Source organism: Vipera ursinii, assembly GCF_947247035.1.
Source record: "Vipera ursinii genome assembly, chromosome: 5".
In the NCBI taxonomy this organism is placed as follows: domain Eukaryota; kingdom Metazoa; phylum Chordata; class Lepidosauria; order Squamata; family Viperidae; genus Vipera; species Vipera ursinii.
Genome location: NC_139518.1, coordinates 5,759,260 through 5,781,696, shown reverse-complemented (window position 1 = coordinate 5,781,696; position 22,437 = coordinate 5,759,260). Strand labels below are relative to the sequence as shown.

The 22,437-nt window shown below is 39.5% G+C and overlaps 1 protein-coding gene across 1 annotated transcript; it reads left to right on the top strand.

The window, feature by feature from the left end:
* Positions 1 to 1,404: 1,404 nt before the first annotated feature.
* On the top strand, positions 1,405 to 21,383 carry LOC310641626 (cytochrome P450 2J5-like; the record flags this gene model as incomplete). Its single annotated transcript, XM_083364862.1, has 9 exons — positions 1,405 to 1,572; positions 2,311 to 2,473; positions 11,138 to 11,287; positions 11,481 to 11,641; positions 12,434 to 12,610; positions 14,650 to 14,791; positions 16,708 to 16,895; positions 17,422 to 17,563; positions 21,187 to 21,383. 9 exons carry the CDS (start codon positions 1,405 to 1,407, stop codon positions 21,369 to 21,371), a joined length of 1,476 nt encoding a protein of 491 aa, XP_083220988.1. The 3' UTR covers positions 21,372 to 21,383.
* Positions 21,384 to 22,437: the final 1,054 nt, after the last annotated feature.

Here is a 22,437-nt window from a genome sequence, read left to right as displayed (position 1 = left end):
TTTCTAGATGTTCGCAGATGTTTTTTGATTATCTTTTTCAGTATCTTCCCAGATACTGAAGCTGACTTTGTAATAATGCCGCTTGGGGGTGTGTGTGAAAGCCCTAACAAGCAGGCATATACATAGAATGAAGGCTACTGCTAAGCTTGTAAGCCGCCCTGAGTCTTCGGAGAAGGGCGGGATATAAATGGAATTAAAATAAAAAATAAAAATAAAAATAAATATTGATGTTAGGCTGATTGTTCTATAGTTTCCTAGGTCTGATTTTTTTTCACCTTTCTGAAGATGGGAACCACATCATCTCTTTTCCAATCCTCTGGTAGTTTCCCAGTGCTCCAGGATTTTTAAAGATATGGTAGAATGGTTCTGAGATGAGTCCCTTCAGGATCCTGGGGTGTAGTCCATCAGGTCATAGTGATTTATGTTCATGAAGATCATACAGGTGTTCTCTTTTGTTTATTTTAACTTTTATTTCTAGTCTGCTTGTTTCTTTTATATATTTGGTGGTTTGGCTATAATTTCTTTTTACATGAAGACCGATGCAAATAATGAGTTAAATAGCTCTGCTTTCTCTCTGCTGCCTGTTACTTTCTTGCCGTCTTCTCTCTTTAGTGGACCAACTGTTTCCTTGATTTTTTTCTTGTAATTTACATGTTGAAAGAACCTTTTAAAATTATCTTTGATTTTTGATACTTCAGACTTGGACAATTGTCACTGCTAAAACTTTAGCATGAATTATTTTCAGATGTGGTCATGGGTTAGGCAGCTGATTGGTGAGATCATTTTTACATAGGTATTTCTAAATACCAGCTGCAGAATCTATTACAACAGCCCTCCTTATTAGCATAGTGGTTACACTTGTTTTAGTTGCAAAAGGCTGTTCGGCACCAGAGATGGTTCTCAAGAGTATGAAGTCTTCATGAAGACCTTCCCTTATTTGTAAGCAAAGTTGAGTGAGATAATGTCCTGATGTTGGGCTTGCAAGGGTATGTATGAGATATAATCCTGGAGTAGATAATACTTCTGTAGTCCAACAAGATTCTCCTTTGTATTCAGATAAATTTCATGGACATGTGATACACTATGATTTTAAAATAATTCTGTCATACTGCAATGTTTGGGATAAAATGGATTACACAGCCCTTGATTTTTTTTATAAAAAAATCTCTTCCTCTGTTATTTGTGTGGCACATGGTCAGAGGTAACCTCATTAACCTGAATTAATGTGATAATATCTTCTTGACAAAGTTTCATCACTAATGACACTGAGCATCAAAAGACATGTTGCTATTTGTTTCCCATCAATGGAGCATATAAAATAGGAAGAAGAAAAACATGAGACAAAAGCATACAACCTTCTTCAGATCCACCAGTGAGCATCAAAGAAAAAAACCCAGCAGAACGATGGCGATAGTGACATTTTTGTGTGTTTTGTTGCTTGCTCTGCTGATTCTCCTCTTCCTGAAACAACTCTGGTCCCAAAGACATTTGCCTCCTGGTCCTTTGGTTCTTCCTCTCATTGGGACTGCCTTGGCAAGCGGGATTTTGCTTCGTAAAGATTACTTCCTTAAGGTACTTGATTCTAACCAGTAATACACAAGATAATGCTCAATTGCTATCTTTATATCAAAATTATAGACAAATCTAGTAAAACAGTCCTGTACAATAAGGAATACATTTCTTCAAGTGCTAGTGAGGACATTTGATTAGTTATTTTCCTCATCATGCCAAAATACTCAGGTAAGACTTACAGAGCACAAGGTGAAATAATGGGACTGAAGTTTTAGAAGGCAGATTCTAGTTCAGTCTTACGAAGAAATGTTTGATAATGGAACCAATTCTAGAGAGAGAGGGTGGGTTCCCCTTCATTTTGTTTAAGATGCTTTATTCTGTATTCTTGAGGTGGACAATAGGTGGACATTTACAGCCTAAAAATAGCCCTTTCTAATTCTGCAATTCCATAATAATTTCAAATGTTTTCTGGATCTGAGTTCTAGACTAACATTTACTTCCATTATCTACAGTAAGAAGACCATCTCTCATCTGATACAAGGGGGAATGAGCAAGCAATTAGGAGATGGTCGATTTCAGGTAGAAACATAGAGAAAGGACCATCCCAGGAAAATAAAGCTCAAGAATAAAAGTTCTTGGCAGGAATCTTAGACAAAATAAGTTTCTAAGGAGTAGATAATTTCATATGGTGAAAGATCTTAGAATTAAGAATTTAGGAAAGAGTGTAAATGGCTCATTAACTATAAATACTCTGTTTTATTTGATTGTAACATTTCTCAACTTTGATTCACTTGGCAGCCTGCAAAACGATATGGAAATATATACTCCTTGTGGCTTGGACATCACCTTGTAGTAGTGCTGTCTGGATTCAAAGCTGTGAAAGAAGGAATGAACAGCTTCCCAGAAGAATTCTCTGATCGACCACAGAATGCATTCTTGAGTGCTTTTGGGAAAGGAAGGGGTAAGTGCAAGTAGTAAGAAATTGCACTTATAACTAAATAAGTACCACACTATTACAATTTGGGTTGATACTATGCATAGCATGGGAGGGGGGAAGTAAGAGATGGTTAAAAAAATGACTTAATGGCATGAGATAAGCAAAAGAAATATTGCTATAATCCACTTTATACCAAATTATTATTTATCGTCGTCAGTGCTTTTTTTGTAAAAGTGCCGGAACTCACACATGTCATACAACCCACCTTGCCTACCCTACAAGGTTCCATCCAAAAAAGGTGCCGGAACTCCGTTCTGAGCGTTCTATGAGGAAAAAAAGCCCTGATCGTCGTTGCGTTCTATCTGGTTCGTTACATTCATACATTCTTAGACATTACTTCTTTTTTACTAAACAGCCAACTCTGTTTTATGAGGCTCTGAACATCCCCCTTCAACTAAAACTGTCTCAGTCTTCCTTTATCTCTTTAGTCCTTTCTCTCGGAGTCATCTTTAAATTTTGCCACTTTCTTCAAATTTTGCCAATTTGATTTTAACCAATTCTCCGTATGTGACCAAGCCACCATATATATATATATATATATATATATATATATATATATATATATATATATATATATATATATATATATATATATATATATATATATATATATATATATATAATTATAAGCTTTCGGTACTTTCCATGTACAAGAATTAGATTTAATTGGGATCTATTCTAAGCTAATAAAATTTCTAAAATTGGAATAAAATCAGCAGGTTTAAGGATCTTACCTGAAATCAAGATTACAATTTAAATATCCACATAAAATACCAATATATATATATATGACAAAGAAAAAAGAGAAGAAAACAATTAAAAAAAATAAGCCAACAGAAGTTCTTGATGCACCTTACTCGAGCAGGAAGCGAGCATGTCAGTGCAAGTTTTTATGAATACATCCAACATAAAAATTTTCATGACAAATTGAATTATAAATTTGATTATCCCAAAGGTGCTTTTTCACCTTTGAGTTTCCTTGCTGACATTTCATTTTCATCCAAGAAGCTTCTTCAGTTCTGACTGAATGGTAGAGGATGGGAGAATTTATATTTTTATTCCTTTCTGTTATCTGGTTGCTAAATCCTTCTATCCTGAAATTATCACTGTGGTATTGTGTAGTTGGAGGGAAGGGGGGTATTTCTAAAATGAAAATTAGTTCACTTCCTAGAATTCTTAATCTGTTATCCTGTGTCTTTTTAAAGAAAGTAGAAGAATGTATTTCTAATACTGAGGGTGAAGGTTCGTTCTTCGAGCTTGTGGGTTGGTTTCCGAATGTGCAGCTGTAGGCTACATCAATAGAAGGATGGCATCAAGACAATGGGAACTGACTATCACTTTACATCATGTTGGAGAGACCACACTTGGATCACTGCATCCAGTTTTAGAAACCACAGTACAAAAAAAAAAGACGTTGAGATCCTGGAAAGTGTGCAGAGAAGAGCAACAAAGATGATAAAGGGTCTGGAGGTTAAAATTGTACAACAATAGGTATGTCTAGCCTGTTTGAGGAGAAAGATTGGTGGGCATGATAGCTGACTTCCAGTACTTGAGTGGCTGTCACAAAGAAGAGGGGATTAATTTATTCTCTAGGTCACCAGAGGGCAGGACCAGAAGTAATGGGTGAGACTCATCCAACAGATACAACCTAGAAATAAGGATACATATTCTGACAATGACAGCAAATAATTAATAGAATAGCTTGCCTCCTGGGATTGTGAGTGCTCCATTACTGGAGATTTTCAAGAACAAACTGTAAAACTATTTGCCTATACTAGAAGAGTTCCATGGTCTCTTCCAGCTGTGATTCTATGATTCATAGCTTGTTTTGCCTGCTCCCTTACAGCACACTATCTACCTAACAAAACCACCAGGAGTAAACAAGGATCAGAAAACTGATTGTTGGAGATTAAAGAAAAGTCTTTAAGGCTTAAAACAATCTGGTTTTGAGTGGAATAAGTGTATTGTTAATGAATTGGTTGTGATCGGCTTTGTAGCCAGTATCGCTGATCCATGTTTGTTTTGGAAGGAAAGAGACGGTGTAATGTCTTTATTATTGCTTTTTACTTATGACATAGCAATAATTACGAAGACTGAGCAAGAAGCACTGAACATTGTTGCTAGCTTACAAAAGAAATTCAGAATCAGGAACCTAGGAGAGATCAATAACTATTTGGGTCTGGATATTGTGAAGTCCGATAAAGGTTATAAGATTTCACAGGCTAGCAAGATAAGTCAATTATTGAAGAGATACAACATGGAGCTCTGTAAGCCAGCAAAAACTCCAATGTCTCAGGACTTTAAAAACACTGATTTGAAAGTCCTGTCTTTGACAAAAAAGTGTATCAATCATTAATTGGTAGTCTACCATATCTGAGCAACTGGTCAAGACCAGACATTTTGTATAGTGTAAACCAATTAGCAAGATACAATGTTGCACCGACTGGTAGACACTGGCAAGCGGTAAAACGAGTATTGAGATACTTAAAACAGACCATACACTACTCGTATCTGGAACCCAATTGTGATTTGGTTCTCACATCTTATGCAGATGCAAGTTTTGCTTCTGATGCAAGCACTCGAAAATCAACCTCAGGTTTCATTATAATGCTAGGTGATTCTATCATAGGGTGGAAATCCATTAGACAGAAGCACATTAGCCTCTTCCGGGTGGCAAGGCGTCGCCGGAGGCAGCCATTCTTAGGCTGCCAGCACCGTGGCTCTGTAGAGCCGCCGAAAACAGTGCCGATCAGCTGTTTCGGCGGCTTGGAAGCCCCCTCCTCGGGAGAAGAGGAGGGGGTGAGCGCCCAGGTAGGGGTAGAGCTCTCCGTGGCCGCCAGAGCTAATAGTTTTGGCGGCTGAAGGATTGAGCCCCCCTGAAGCCTGGGTATGCTCCAGACTGCGGGGCGCCTCTGCTCCGGGCTTTTTGGAGCAGAGCAGGGCATCTGCAACCATCCCTGCCAGCAAGAGAGAACCTTCAAGAACCGGGATGCAGGCAGAGCGATACAGGAGATTTAGGTGAAAGGGAATTTATGATCTTTAACTCAATGGATTTTGCGGAGTTTGAAAGTGAAAGTGCGTAGCAGGCAATAGTGGGTGAAAATGGCTGCCAAATACTCTAAAGCTCTTAGAAGCGCGGGGTTTTTTCCGGTGCAGCAGGTTTCGTTACAAGCTTTATTGCCCCCTGCACCTGCACCTGCACCTGTACCAACTCTTACAGTTAAAGATTTGCAGAATGTGATGCAAGATATTATGGAAAAGCAATCGCAACAATTAGCTGAGATTATGGATGAAAAGCTGGATGAGAAGTTAACAGAAAAACTAGCTGAGATTATGGATGAAAAGTTGGATGAGAAGCTAACAGAAATAAGGGCAGACATCTTATTTGCATTTCAAGGCATGGCTATATGTATTGAGCGTTTGGATGAAAGAGTGGAAGATCTCAGCCAAAATAATATCAGATTAGATGTAAAAATGACAGAAACTGAAAATGTGGTGGAGAAAATTGATAGTGATTTGACCTTGGTACAGTATCATGAGATGGAGTTTGCTGTGAGAATTAGAGGCTTAAAAGAGGATCCTAAAGAAAATTTGAAGAAAATAGTTTCTGAGGCTCTGGAAGGGGTGCTGCGGTGACCAGCAGATGAAATTATGGAAGATATAGACAAAATTTTTCATGTTAATTTGTGGATTGCAAGACAAAGGAAATTACCCAGAGATGTGGTGGCTTACTTTACAAAGAGAGCGATTAGAAATGAGGTTATTCAAGCCTCTTACAATACTAAATTTGTAATTGCTGAGCAAGAAGTTTTGATTTTAAAAGAGATCCCTCCAAGAATCTTAAGGAGAAGGAAGGAATTTGCTTTTTTGGCGCAAGAATTAAGACGACGTGATATTAAGTTTAGATGGGAGATACCAGTGGGTATGGTGGTGATGTATAAAGGAATGAGACATTGTCTTACTACAGTGTTGCAGGCATGTGATTTTTATAGTAATGTTTTAAAAGCAGCCCCCATACCACTTTTGGAATCTACAAAGAAGAATGGTGAGGGAGAGTCTCAACGACGCAGAGAGAATTTACAAGGTGCTGCAGGAACAATGCAGACAGATGAGAAAGTTACAGGAGTGGATCAAATTTCAGTATCATCGGAGGAGGTTAGAAACCAGAGGATGACGCGCGCTGCTTTTAGATGAATGAGACGAGCCTGAAGATTTAGTTGTAGAACTGAAGGAGATAATAATGCAATAAGGGAAAGTTTCTGGATTTAAGGTTAACATACAAAAAATTAAAATGTTGTTTAAGAATATGATAGCATAATAAGAGGTTGTTCTATAAGAGCTAACGGGATTTGAAGTTGTTAAAAGGGTTAAATATTTGGGGATATATTTGTCACCCTTAAATATAAAGTTATATAAAAATAATTATGTTTTGTAATACTTTATGTTGCTTTAATTCAAAAATAATTATGAAAAGTTAACTGGGTAGAATTGTAGTAGTGAAAATGAATGTTTTGTTGAAATTTTGAAGGTCATGCTTTGTTATCTGGTTGATATGTATATTTATTGTGTGATAAGAAGGTGGATAATGTGTTTAAGGTATATATTTTAAGACATGCTCTGTTGCGAGTTTGCAAATAGTATAGACATAAGTTAATTTGTAAGATACTTATATGGGCAATAATGAAACATGCAATAGAAAATATAATTATGATGTGATTACATATAAGGAAATTTTAAGTTTGGAAAGGAATGTATGGCATTTGAAGTTGTATAATATTTTCAGAGGAGGAAAGATTGTATAAACCTGGTGCTAGTATGGAAAACTACAGGCCAGGTGGTAAGAAGATCAGAAAATTGGTTTTTTAACGATTGATGTAAATTTGGTAAAGTAAATTAGAGATCGTTTTGTCTGTAATTGTTTTTATTGGGCATTATTATTGATATTACTGTTGTGGATATTAAGCTGTTGTTGAATTTAATTACGGCAGTAAGACTTTTAGTAGGGCAATATGGGAAGAAGGAAGAACTGCCGACTATAGAAGAATGGACTGTAAAAGTTTCCAACCTGGCGGAAAGGGCAAAGATCTCAGCGTACTTGAAAGACTACTTGCAACAGACATATGAATAATTATTGATGTGATATTTATACTGCTTGCAGTTATTTTCTAAGAGTTAAAGCGCGATAGATTTAATAGTTTATGGTTGTTTGCATAAGGTAGATTATGATTGTTTGCATTTTTATACCCTGTATTTAACTCTGGGAAGTCGGGGAGGGGGGAGGGGGAAGGGAGGGAGGTGTGGGAGAGGGCTGGGGGGGAGGGGGAGGGAGGGAGGTGTTGGGGAGGGTTGGGAAGAGGGGAGGGGGTTGGGAGGGGTTTTGTTTTGTTTTGTTTAAAATAAAATGTATTGTAAAACTTTTAAATAAAAAAAGAAGCACATTAGCCTGTCTACGATGGAAGCCAAGTTTTCTTGTTTATCATTTTTATGTCCTGAATTACTGGTTTATAAACAGATATTACTGGACATGGGACTAACTGTTAATAGTCCATTTCTTGTGTATGAGGATAACCAGGCTGCGATTAAGATGGCAACCAATGCTGCCATCAGGACAAGGTCTAAACATACCAATTTATGTTACCTAAATGTTAGACAATGTATTAATGACAAACTGATACAGTTGGAATACTGTACAACTGATATTAATATCGCAGACTATTTCACCAAAGCTCAGGGTGCTGTTAAGCACAAAGCCAGTTGTGAAACTTATGGCCTCAGATTGTAAGAAGCAATATATTGTCCTACCCAAAGGGGAGAATGTTAGGCATATGATTAAGCCTACCTGGTTGGGTTGGAAATATATAAGCCATGATGTATGATATCACTTTAAATGTGATGATTGGCCAAGGTTGTGTTTGCCTCCCAATGGCCATAAGAGGGAGCTAGGGATGTAGTTTCTCTCTCTCTGCTCTCTCTGTTTTTTCACTGTTAGTTACTCTGTTACTGCTATTGTTGGTTTGCTACTGTGTTAAACCTGAACAGCTGTGTTTTGACCTTTGGACCGGTAAGAAGACTTTGTATTTGGAATACTCCTTGGACTGTTACTATTGTTTATCTGTTCTTTACACGTGTATGACCTGGACTGTTTATTTTTGACTGTGCTTTGTATTACACCACAAAGTAAAGTATTTTGTTTTTCACACCTCAGTGTATCTGTGTGGTTACTGTGTGAACTTTATTTATTTATTTATTTTATTAAATTTCTATACCGCCCTTCTCCCAAAGGACTCAGGGCGGTGTACAGGGCAATAAAATGTAACATACAAAAGTTAAAAGAGAATTAAAGTTAATTAGCCCTAACAATAAATAATTAAAATAAACACAAACCCTTAGTCCAGGCCGGCCTGTTCAAACAACCAAGTCTTCAGGTCACGGCAGAAAGAGCGAAGGTCGGGAGCCATCTGGAGCTGAACAAGCAGTTGGTTCCAAAGGGCTGGCGCGCCCACAGAGAATGCCCTCCCCCTGGGGGCCGCCAGCCGGCAATTCCTGACCGACAGCACCCTGAGGAGGCCCTCTCTGTGGGAGCGCACAGGACGAAGGGAAGTTGACGCCGGCAGCAGGTGCTCCCGTAGGTAGTCCGGACCCATGCCATTTAGGGCTTTATAGGTCATCACCAGCACCTTGAATCTCACCCGGAGGGCAACTTTGCTGCTCTCAGTACCCTTTTTTGTCTGTGCAACTTCTTGTTAGCTCAAGGAGACCTCTGCCCAATTCCTGACAGAGTCATAGCTTGTTTTTCCGTAACTAAAACCACAATTGTATAATTAGTATTTCTCATATTGGTTTTTTCTTTTCTGTTTACCACCCTGTAATCTCTCAAGCTATTTTTATTTGCATTCATGGTAGCTGGGTTGTTCCTTTTACCAACCTGCAGCTCTAGCCTGTTTTAGGAAAAAATTCATGTCTTCTTAAGTTCAGGGAGACAATTTGCATTTGTTGATGAATTGAATTTTTTTCTGCATTTTCTATGTTGTACTTAATCATTGGCAGAAAAACATAATAGTAACTTGATCATCAGCACTGATGATGTTGCCTAGCCTGCAAGAAAACACTCAAGCTCAGAGAGCACCAAGGATCTCTCATTTCAACCCTGAGCTATATTTTTTTTTTATTGGTAAGTAACATGATTAAGCTTGATGAATTAAAAAAAAACATTTGCCTCTCTTTTGCTGAGTTTCAATCTTGCAGGAAGAAGATGTAGATGGATTCTGCCACCCACGAGAAGATCCTGTCTCTTGTGCCTATGACATAGATCAGGGGTGTCAAACTCAATTTCATTGAGGGCCGCATCAGCATTGCAGTTGCCCTCAGGGGGCCGGGTGGATATGGCCAGGGTGGGCATGGCCTACTGGGTAGGCGTGGCCAGACTGCGAATGGCCTACTGCAGCGGTCAGCAACCTGAAACAGTGAAAGAGCCACTCGGAACCGGTTCCCTCACTAAAGGAAAACCTGGGAGCCGCAAAAAATATGTGCACATGCACGTACATGCGCACATGCGCAGAACAGGGTTTGACTGAAGAGTGGAGCCAAGGTGAGATATGCACCTACCCTGCATATTTGAATTGATTGGTTGAACTTTTTTAGTCCCACTTTTTTTTGGGGGGACTGCACATGGCAGAGGACCGGGAGCCGCAGGAGACGGCTGAAAGAGCCTCATGCGGCTCCGGAGGCGCAGGTTGCAGACCTGTGGCCTCCTGGGTGGGCATGGCCAGCTCTACATCGTTCGCATCAAGGGTGCCTCTGGGGGCCTGGGCAGGAGTGGGACAGATCTGAGGGTCTCTGGCAGAAGGAGGGTCTCTGGGCCAGGGCCAAGGCAGTGGGGGCCGTTCCCTCACTGTTTCCAGGATGGCTTTGCGGGCTGCATGAAACCACTTTGTGGGCCGGATCCGCCCCCCGGGCCTTGTGTTTGACATGTCTGACATAGATTCTCGTACGTGAATGTTTGCATCATCTTAGAACCTTTTGATGTCCATCAGATGAGATAGAGGCTGACAACCATTACATCTGTGGTCACTATACCACGTGTGTCTCCCAGTGACCATGTGACTCCCAAAATGAATAAATATATTTGTAATAAAAGATAACATAGCTGGAATCTTACAAAATGGCAATATTTCAGAAGGATTTGGTATTTCCATCTGAAATCCAGAGAGATATTTCTTATGACCTAGACCTGTTTGTTTGTTTTTTAACTTAAATGTCATCAGGAATCATTTATCATTTAACATGATTAAGCTTGGTGAATTAAAAAAAACCCCATTTGCCTCTTTTGCTGGTTAGTTTCAATCTTGTAGGAGGAAGATGTAGATGGATTCTGCCACGCCTGAGAAGATCCTGTCTCTCATGCCTATAACATACGTTCTCATACGTGAATGTTTACATCAGCTTAGAAGCTTTTGATGTCCACCATATAAGATATGTAAGAATCTTACAAAATGGCACTATGTCAGAATAATTTGGTTTTCCCACCTGAAATCCAGATATATATTTCGTATGAAGTAGACCTAACTGGGGTTTTTTTAACATAAATGTCATCAGAAATCATTTATCATTGTCTGCTGATGCCCACAGGAATTATTATTTCCAATGGTCACACCTGGAAACAGCAGCGGCACATTGGCATCACTTCTCTGCGGAAGCTGGGCCTGGGGAAGAAGAGCATTGAGCATCAGATAGAAGACACAGCTCAGACGTTGGTAGAGGTCTTTAGACAAACAAAAGGTATGTAATTTGGGGTAATGGCTCAAGTCTCTGTCTGCAGAAAACTTTTCCACTCTGTGTAATTCAAACAAGAACAGATGTATTTGATTTGATTTTTTTTACCTTTTGAAATAATTGGCAGAGGTCCCAGTTCTTTCTCTTTATCCCTTACAAGCTCTGTTAAAAATTCAATATAAAATTCCTTCATTTGCAGGACAGCCATTTGACCCTTCATTACCGGTAATAAATGCAGTTTCTAATGTCATATGTGCTTTGAGTTTTGGACATCAGTTTGCTCCTGAAGATGAAAACTTCCAGAAGCTAATTCAAGCCCTTGAAGCTCTTGTGAAATTCACTGGTGGCTTTTTCTACGCAGTGAGTCATGTTTTATATTAAAGCTCCCCCAAGCCTATGTTTCTATCTGTAATTTCATGTAATCATGAATGGAATCCATGGAGAAAGCCTTGGAAATCATCTACTGTATTATCATCTCCAGTAGGTGTGTCTGTCTTGAGTCACTCATCACTTCTAGAACTTCTTTTACTGCAAAGAAGCCAACACAGTGTTAAGCTGCATTAACAGAGGGGTAGAATCGAGATCAAGTGAAGGGTTAGTATCACTTAATAATGGCTTGGGTATATTATACGTATCCATTTTTGGTGACCATGGTAAAAGAAAGATCTTGGGACTCTGGATACAGTGCAAAGATGAGCAACTAAGATGATGGGGGAGGTAGGCTAAAACATATGAAGAATGATTGCAGGAATTGAGTCTAGTCTAGTCTATTAAAAAGTCTAGTCTAGTCTAGTAAAAAGAAGGAGTAGGGGTGATGTCATGGTTGACTTGTGAATCCAGCTGGTCTAATCACAGCTTAGTTAGTCATGGGTAACCATATTTAAAAGGCTCCTGGAGACAATGAGAGAATGTTATAATAGGTTTACAATAATCAATCTGCCTCTATCATTATTCTTTTCTAGGAGAAATTGGAAACAGCTTTTCTGGAGGACTTTTGAGGCCCGACACCATGTATAGTTTGCCATGTTTCAATGTGCTTGCAATGTTTTTCTTTGGTTATAAAGTGCTGTCTATTATTGTGAGCTGCTGAGAACCTTCTTTTGTTGTAGTGGGAAATAAATGAACAAACGTTTCTTTTTCCACTTCTATTAGATGTATATTGTGTTCCCACAATTAATGAAGTATGTGCCGGGCCCTCACAAGGATGCATTGGCTTCTATAGAGGTGATCATTTCCTTTGCAAAGCAGGAAATACAGAAACACAAGGAATCCAGCTCTCTGCATGAACCACAAGATTTCACTGATCACTATCTACTTCAGATGGAGAAGGTATGGGTGTCAAGTTTCCGACAGAAGAACTCTGAGGCATTGTTTACCTTAAAAGTCTTTTATTAGAGAGCAATATAACATTGGCAATGCTTGGGAGAAGCTGGAATCTGGATTCCCCTCCCCTAAGCACAATAATATTGAAACACAATTCCCTCCTTTTGTTGCTGTCATTAAGGTTAGGGTTAAGGTAAAGGTAAAGGTTCCCCTGCACGTGCATGCTAGTCGTTTCCGACTCTAGGGGCCGGTGCTCATCTCCGTTTCAAAGCCGAAGAGCCAGCGCTTGTCCGAGGACGTCTCCGTGGTCATGTGGCCGGCATGACTAGACACCAAAGGCACACGGAACGCTGTTACCTTCCCACTGTAGTGGTCCCTATTTTTCTACTTGCATTTTTACGTGCTTTCGAACTGCTAGGTTGGCAGAAGCTGGGACGAGTAAAAGGCGCTCACTCTGTTACACAGCACTCGAGATTCAAACTGCCAAACTGCCGACCTTCTGATCGACAAGCTCAGCATCCTAACCCACTGAGCCACCGCGTCCCTCAGGGTTAGGGTTAGGATTCTCCAATTAGTTTGAAGGGTAAGTTCTCCCTCCTTAGCTTAACCCCCCAGTTCTTTCTTATCCCACCTTATTACATTCAACCTTGAAACTACTCTGCTACTGTTATTATGTCTAACTAATTCCCCGTGCATCCTCCCTTCTTCATCCAACTTTAACTCTAAAAGTGATACACAAGTAGAAATATGAAATAGCTGCTTCTTCATCTTTTGTCAAAGCAAGAACATCTGATGTTACCAGTGTTGACATCAGGTTTATTGTAGTTCAATTCCTGGGAAAGGAATTATTACATTTCTCACTATAAGTAAAGACAAGGCACTATAGGTAGTGGAGTTGTTTCTTTTTCATCTAGCTCCTATTCTGAGGTTGCTTCTAAATAAGAGCTATATTGTACCTCTGCAATCTTAAACTCTTATTAGACAAGGGACATGTCATCATCACATGTTTGCCCATCACTTCTTTCCCCTTTTTCTAAAGTAATTCCATTAAGAAGAAAAAGAAAAAGAATTAACAGGCACTCTTACATTCATACTTTAAAGAATACTTTCCCTGAAATGTTCGGTAAAGGACAGATACCTTTACAGCCTTTGACCATCAGTAAAAAAGTAAAACAGTTTGAAACAAGGAAAATAGGTCCTCTTCTCTAATATTTTCATATATTTGATTATTTTTAGAAGCATCTTTTATTGATTTGAAGTTATTTTGCACTGGGTCCCTTTATTTACAATCTGATATCATCAGTCTTGAGTGCCACATTCAAGTCTTCTCAATACTGGTCCTATTAAAGCAGATTTCCACATTTTTATTAATGGTCTGAAGGTTATTCACATTTGACTTTCTATCATGGTATCATTAGCATATAATAGCATCCATGAGTGTCATATTTGAAAGTTTCTGGTTACAGTGTCCATACTGAGTACAAAGAGGAGTGAGTGATGAGAGTTTGGACCATTTGTGGATGGGAAAGAAATAGGTCATGTGATACTTGCTCAAATGCTTTTTCTAACTCTGTGACTGACATATTTGTGGTGGTTTGTTTCTCAAATTACTTCTCCATCAATAGGTAGATGGCCTGCATTCTGTTAGTTGTCCCACAATTCTTCCCAAAATTGCATTGATTGTTGCAAGATTAAATTTATCTCACAAGAATCTTGCAACCACAATTGAGCCCAAAATTTCTCTTCCTAAGCAAAGCAGTAATAAAGTGAATTTTGCCCCATTTTATGACCTTTCTTGCCACAGATGTTAAGCAAATCACTTCAATTGTTAAATGAATCATGTGATCATTAAGTAAATCTGGCTTCCCCCATTGACTTTGCTTATCAGAGGCCAGCTGGGAAGGTTACGAGTGGTGATCATATGACCCCAGGACAGTGCAATTAGTACGTGTTTATTCTCTAGACTTGAGATACTGAAGCAAAAATAACTACAGAGAAGGTGGGTAGAATTCATCATAATATTTATTTTCCATTTTAAACATCAGAGTAGGAATGACTCCAACTCTACCTACAATGAAGAGAACCTGGCGAAGTGTATTTTTGATTTTTTTATTGCCGGAACAGAGACAAGCTTGGATACTCTGAAGTGGGCACTGCTCCTCTTGACCAATCATCCCGACATCCAAGGTGAGACAGACTTGGGTAGTAGAACAAGAATCAGTCTCAGGTTTTAAATTACACAGAAGTTATTTGAAATCTATTCTCCACAATAATTTTCGTTTGTAGATTCTTGATTCTATAAGGAGGAGTATGAAGTTAGCGGGATTAAAGGAGAGCAAAGAATGTACATACTGAGAGCCTGCCATATGCTAAATAAATAAACAGAGCGCCTTCTTTGAATCCTCAATAAAATGTTCTGTGAGGAACTAAAAACTGGAAGTCTGTACAAATCTGAAACATTGAACACTTTGAATGCAGAAATTTACTATGGTTTTCAGATTTGTTACTGGTTTGGGGCCCAAATTACTTATAAAAATCCAATTTCAGTATGATAATTAACAGAAAAAAATAAAAATGGTGGGAAGAGCAGATGTACAGAGCCAGGCTCCCTTCCCTGAAGAGAAGAGATTGGAGAATTGAGTGTTTGTGTGCGCGTGTGTGTGTGGGGGGCGGGGTTTCTTTGCTACTCAGAGAACCAAATGAACCCTCAATCTTCTCCTATACTCTACCTTATTCCTGCTCTGCTACTTCCTGGCCTTCTACCTGACTGAAGGTAAACAGACTAAACTATGATGACATGGCAAAGACAGGGGATGAGTCAGGAGGAAGCCAAAGCTTGTATTTTCACCTTGCCAACCAGTGCAGACCCCTGGAAACAGTTGTGGGATGGAGGTGGCAGACCCATTCTAGGACCATTGTCTGTAGCATAGAGGGACACAACTAGGATGAGTATAATAAAATTAAATAAACTTAATGGACCCTCCTTCAGACTCCTTTCCAGATGTAAATTGAGAGAAGGGGAGGAGGAGGATAATCCAGGTCCTGACAGTTTGGGGAAAGAGACAACAGAGGTGCAGAGACAGGTGGATTGGGGAGTGGAGGGCCCAGTCTGACAGAGCAGCCATGGCCAGGACTATCAGATGGGTAGCAGGCTGAGACAGAGCCAAGGTAGCTACAGTTGGGGCAGGTGAGGCTGGAGGATCCAGGCAGGGAATGCGGGCAGTCAGTGAGGATGTGGAAACGGAGTCTGTACTTCCTCCCTATCTAAGGATGCACATGGCGGAGAGGAGACAGGTGCAACACAAGTTATTCACAATGAGGCAATATACACGTTGTGATGGACCATACCAGCATTTCCTTTTTAATCCCACCCTTAAGTAATGGGTGTTGTGGGAACAATGTGTCCAATTTCTTGTCTCATGTTTCTGTTCTTTGCAACTTGACTTGCAACCTTTAGGACATTTAGGACTGGCTTTAGACTTTGTTTGGCATTTCTTGATCTGAATCTTGTCAAGAATTCGTCTCATGCCGAGCTTGGTAACTGGGTCCGCACATTGTTTGGTTTACCACTGAAACTGTTGGGGTTTTTGAATAATAACCTTTGAACTTTGAACTGGTATGAGATGAAGAGCTGAGCCCGAGTCCAACCCAATGCCAGTCTGAAGGGGTTGCAGTCCTGGAAGACATGGTAGAAGTCTGGTGGAGGCGTAGTGAAGAGCCAGCTTGGAATGGGAGCTGCAGCCCAGAGGAATGACAAGCTGGTGGAGACTGGAAGCAAGAACTGGCTCAGAAATTCAACAGGGGCCTTAGCAATGAAATGCAAGGCCCAGATCAGAAATCAGAGGCCAGTGCAATGCCCAGAGATCAGAGATGGATTTGGGGCCCCTGTAAGGTGGTCTGGTGTAAGTAGTGGCATAAAGGGCAATGAGCTGGCAAATGGCATCGGAGGTTCAACTGGGGCTGCAAATTTGGAATTCCAATAGACAATGGAGCCCAGAAGCTGGCAATAACTTAAAGGAGAAGGCTAGATCCTCTGAAGAACATTGGGGGCAACAGGCTTGAATGAATAAAATAAAGCTTTTATTTCCATCACTATTTTCTAGAAAAAGTCCAGAAAGAGATTACAGATGTGTTTGGCTTCTCACGGTCAATTCTCTATCAGGATCGGAAGAAGCTACCCTACACCAATGCTGTGATTCATGAAATACAGCGTATAAAATATATCTTGCTATTTGGGGTTCCCAGGCAAAGTACGAAGGATGTGAAGCTGAGGGGTTACCACATTCCAAAGGTGAGAAACATGTTCAGGCTGTATTGCGGTAGTCCAACATGGAGGGAAAAGCAGAATATGACAGAAGATTTCTGTTCAGGAACTGTCAATGTAATCATGCAAAGTCGAATGACCAAGAATAGCAAACTTTTGTGGTGGCTTCATGGATGGATTATGGGTTTAAATCCAAGCATCTCTCACATATTGAAGCTAGAACCATAAAGGTTTTCTATTTATTCTAGGAAGGTGGTAAGTGATTAAGAGCTGGACTTAAGTTCAGAATTGTAGTCATAGCTGGATATGTTTCTTTGCCCATTTCTTGGGGCAATCTGATATGATAAATGTGCACTCAGCTCTCTGTTTTAATGGAATGGATGGAAGAAAGGAAGCTGAACTGTTGAGCGGATACTGCTCTCTGAATCTGCTTCAGAAATGAACAAATACAGATTCATAAAGATGAAACCAAATGCTTCATCAATATTGTTTGAACTTTTTTAACCCATTTCAGTTATGAAACTGTTCTGTTTAATCATCTCTTTGATTTCAGGGGACCATGATTTTTCCAGACCTACACTCTGTTCTTATTGATCCAGAACAATGGGAGACACCTGAAGAATTCAATCCAAATCACTTTTTAGATAAGGATGGGAAGTTCATTGAACGAGAAGAGTTTCTGCCATTCGGAATAGGTATGTTCATGAGCCCAAAGCAGCTTATAACTTAGGGATTCTCACAACTCCCATCCCTGAGTTGTTCTGAGGTCATCAGGGTCTGAACAGGAAGCCAAGGAATCCTTATTCCTTCTAGTCAAAACTAAGAGAGTCTGAACTTCCCTAAGACGATAAACTTCGAACTATGAAGGAATAGTTAGACTGTAATTTTACTATTGGAGCTTTGTAACAAGATTGTACAGTTATCTCTAGTGTTTGGGAGAAACGTTAGCTAATTCTAAAGAACACTCACTTAACTGTAGCTTCTTGCTGATGGATCTGGACCACAGAATTGTTATATTCCCTGCAGTAAATCCTTCCATCTTCCACCATTGAGTCAGAACTGAATAATTTTCTTGGATGAGAAGTAAAACATCTTCAAAGAAATAGAAATCAAACAGAGTTTCTATTTCCCTATCTTGGGTGGTAGGAAGTATTAAACACGAGAGTCATGCCATACTGATGTTGCTCCACTTCCATGCTCTGCTCACACAGCATCAATGATCAAAGCACATAGCAATCCCTGAAAATCACGTTCTGTACATAATCCTGTGGAATTTATTTATTTATTTGATTTGTATACCGCCCTTCTCCCTAAGGACTCAGGGCGGTGAACAGTGACATAAATAATAGAATGTACAAATATAGATATTGAAAATAAATTAAACCCTAATTTAGCCCAAATGTAGAAGATAGTTACCTTAAGATAATAATTACAAAAGAACCCATCAGACCAGACTGGATTGCTTAAACAGATGTGTTTTTAGGTCGTGTCGGAAGGAGCGAAGGTCGGGAGCCATCCGGAGCTCAACCGGTAAACGGTTCCATAGGTCAGGCACGCCCACAGAGAACGTCCTCCCCCTGGGAGCCACCAGACGGCATTCTCCGAACGGCGGCACCCTGAGGAGGCCCTCTCTGTGGGAGCGCACTGGACGGAGGGACGTTGACGCTGACAGCAGGTGATTCCTAAGGTACTCCGGCCCCATGCCATGTAGGGCCTTGAACACCATTACCAGTACCTTGAATCTTACCCGGAGGATAACTGGGAGCCAATGCAGCTCACGGAGTAGAGGTGTAACATGGGAGTATCGGGAGACTCCCAACACAACTCTCGCAGCTGCATTCTGTACCATTTGGAGCCTCCGAGTGGTTTTCAAGGGTGGCCCCATGTAAAGAGCATTGCAGTAGTCCAGACGAGTGCATGGGTGACCGTACGTAGGGCATCTCAACAGGAAGGACAGGAGCTACTGTGCCCCCAAAGCCCAATTCCAACCAATGGCCCAGAGAGATGCATGGTCAACGAACTGAAAGTAACTGAGGCAGGAGAATTCTCTCTCCCCACATCAATTTCCTGGCAAGTTTTTTTTTCTCTCTCTCAAGATAACCAAAACAGATTTAGTAGCATAAGCAAATAAATCATCAGTTGAAATGGACAATTTCATCCAAATGCATCTGGACTTGTGAGACATTGCTTTCTTAATTGCCTGTAAGATTTGAGAATGATTTATAATCATAAACCAAAATGTGATTTAACTCTGCTAGTAAAAAGAGCTACTTATAAGTGATGTTGTAACTGCTTGGGCCATCTCCACATTTTACAAATCAGCCAAGACTGCACAAAGGACGAGGCATAAGTTGTTCTTGGTGCATTCAATCCAGACTTATCTAGTACCTCAATAACAATATTGAGAATAGAGCTGGAAGGGACCTTGGAGGTCTTCTTCTCCAAGACCCTGTTTAAGCAGGAGATCCTGTACCTTCCTTTTGGATAGGTGGCTGTCCAGTTTTTTCTGAAAATCCTCCAGTGGTGAGGGACCCAAAATTTCTAAAGGCAAGCTGTTCCATTGGTTAATTGTGCTCACTGTTAGGAAGTTTCTCCTTAGTTCTAGGTTGCTTCTCTCCTTTTTGAGACTTCTTAAAAAAGAGAGAGATTTGAAAAACTTGTAATATAAGATTGGATTTAAAAAGCTGGAAAATGGCGCTGGTGACATCTAGTGGCAAACTATGGCACTACAATTTGTTATGCTCAAAGGAAACTTGGCTGGAAGTCAGATTTAGATAAGACTCTTCCAGGCCTTGAAAGTTTTTATCTTTGATGGTTTCAGCTGCAAAGAAAGGGGAAAAAATTCTGGGTTGCTTATCGGTGTGGCAGAGATGATGAACTATTTTGAAACAGGCCTGCCTGAACCATGAATATAAATATTTACTGACTTTCAGAGCTGTGTTGTGGAATTATTACCCTACAGGAGAAACATACATCATTACCTGAATGATGGAATACTTTGGATTACAAATCTTTAATTGAACAATTACTACTATAAAAGTCACCTACAAAAAGTGACATGGATGTCCCATACTCAGCTTTAAATGGTAAAAAGCCATCTCTAACACCTGTCCACAAAGTCTTCAACTTAATGGATGAAGATCAGAAAGAAATCCTCTCCATGTTGAAATCAATACAAGAGATTATTGTTTTGGCTTGTGATGAAACTAGAAATAACACAAAGGAGATAAAAGAACAATTTTCTAATCTAAATCTACAAACTCAGAACATGACTACAAAGGAGGAATTAACAACACAGAAAATAGAAGGAAAACTAGAGCAACCAGATCCCAAGATGGAGGACTTAAAGGAAGGAATTGACCGACAGATCCAGACAACTGAAGAATTAGAAGATGGAGTGATAATATTGCAAATGGAAAAGGCATCTTACAAATCAAGGATTCTTCATAAATTCAAGGAAAAGGAAGAAGAATTGATTGAATGGAAGATAGAGCTGTTAGGACAACTGTGGAGAAGGAGAGAGGCTGTTAAATGAATATCAATGGCTTTGTTCTTCCAAAAATATTGTAACCAAATGATCTTTCTTATTCCAAACAATACACACAAAAACAGAGGAACAATTACTTGATGATTCAAAGGCACTGACTTGGAAAGTTAGCTGGCAAAAGAAAAAAGCTAGAGTAAGACTGAAGAAAATGGAGCTTCTGATCCACTAGATGGGATACTACATTATTAATGATGGAGAATAGATAATTGTTAGAAATAGAAGTATTACTATAACTAGAAAGATAAGATTTGTTTTTAGAATATTAGATTTTGGTATGAGAAGGGAAACAGGAAAACACCATGAGGTTTGAATAAGGGAAACTTTTGGCCACCTAAATATAACTTACTCTGAAATGATAAATAATAGAGACATGTGGGAATAGTGATGGGAAATTAAAAAAAATTTAAAAAGCAAAAGTAGGACATTAATTTAATATATGGATGTTAAGTGCAAATGCAATTAAGATGTGTACTGGTTAGAAAAAATTCTTAAAACTGACACTATTGATAAATGTAACAAAGATGTTTATATTTAGCTGATAACAACAAGAATTGTATTTGCCCAGCATGGGAAAATAGGTATTACTGGAAGAAGAGAGGAAACGTTTGATGGGGTAATATTGGATCTAGACTAAAGAAGTTAACGAATATCGCTGAATTATTAATGGACCCAGGCAACACATTGCTTATACAATATTTGATTGTAAAACCAGAAAATTAATAAAATATTTATATAAAAAAAGAATTGATGCATGCTTTGTCTCATCTACAGGTCAGCGTGTATGTGTGGGAGAGCTGTTGGCAAGAACTGAGATCTTCATCATTCTGACCAACCTGTTGAGGGCCTTCAGCTTCCGGTTGCCTGAAGGAGTGAAAGAACTCAATGAAGCCCCTATTATAAAAGTGGCATTGCAACCACACCCTTACAAACTGTGTGCTATTCCCACAAAGGATTAAACTTAAACATCATAAAAAGAATACAATTATTATAGAATAGTTATTCAGTATGATAAACATTTCCTATTCACTTAATATTGTATTTGCTTCTATTTACTCAGTACTGAAACTTCTGCAACCTATTGCTGGGTTCATACAACATACCTAACAAGGTCAACCAAAGACTAGGAGGATATGGGTGAAAAATGTGCTAACTAAGCTTGTTATGTCCCAAAGGTGTTTTTTTTTCCAAAAAGCAACCGGACTTTCTTGATTAGCTAAAAAGCAACCCTCAGAGTGCTAATGTTTGGATGGCTGCAAAGAATATAAATCCTTCCATTCTCCTCCCCGAGTCAATTAGAACTGAGGAAGCTTCTTGAATGAGAAGTGAAATGTTTTCAAATAAAAAAAACTCCACAAAGTCCAGCTGCCTTTTGGAATAAAGCACCTCTGGGATAACCATGATCTGGATAATTGAGATTCTCCATAGACGTTAAGCTTGTTATTAACCTTTGTTTATTCTGAATGCCAATAAAACATATTACTTTCCACTGAGTCTTAGTACCCATTTTTATTTTTAATTTCTCCTATGGACTTCATTTTCTCCCGCCAGAGCAAACTTTACAGATAGTCCAAAATGATACCCTGCTTGAAGGGTTGAAATGGTGCTGAGAGTATTAACAGAAGAAGAAAGGGTGTGCCACCCATCCACATCTCAGGGCAGAACATCCACAAGAGCAACCAATGCATTTTTCATTCCATACTTAGGCCTGAACGTAGACTGGATCATCTAGAGCCCTCTCTGGTCACAGTCTAATCCCTTTCCATACAAGCTTCCCAAAAGGAGACCTTTTTTTGCCAATAATGCTCCACTTGTCTTTTTCTGGCATTTCCTGTCCCCCGAATTCTTTGATTATTCAAAAATCTTCCTCTGAATCAATGCAAAGAAAGAGGACCCTTGAGCTTAATCCTGCCTGGTCCCTTTGTTATCCACGTATTCCGAAGACTGAGTAGAGTCCCAATAGAAGGGCCTGCTAGACTTGTGGGACATTTTCCCCAGTGCCTCTGGGAAACCAGTTAGATGATG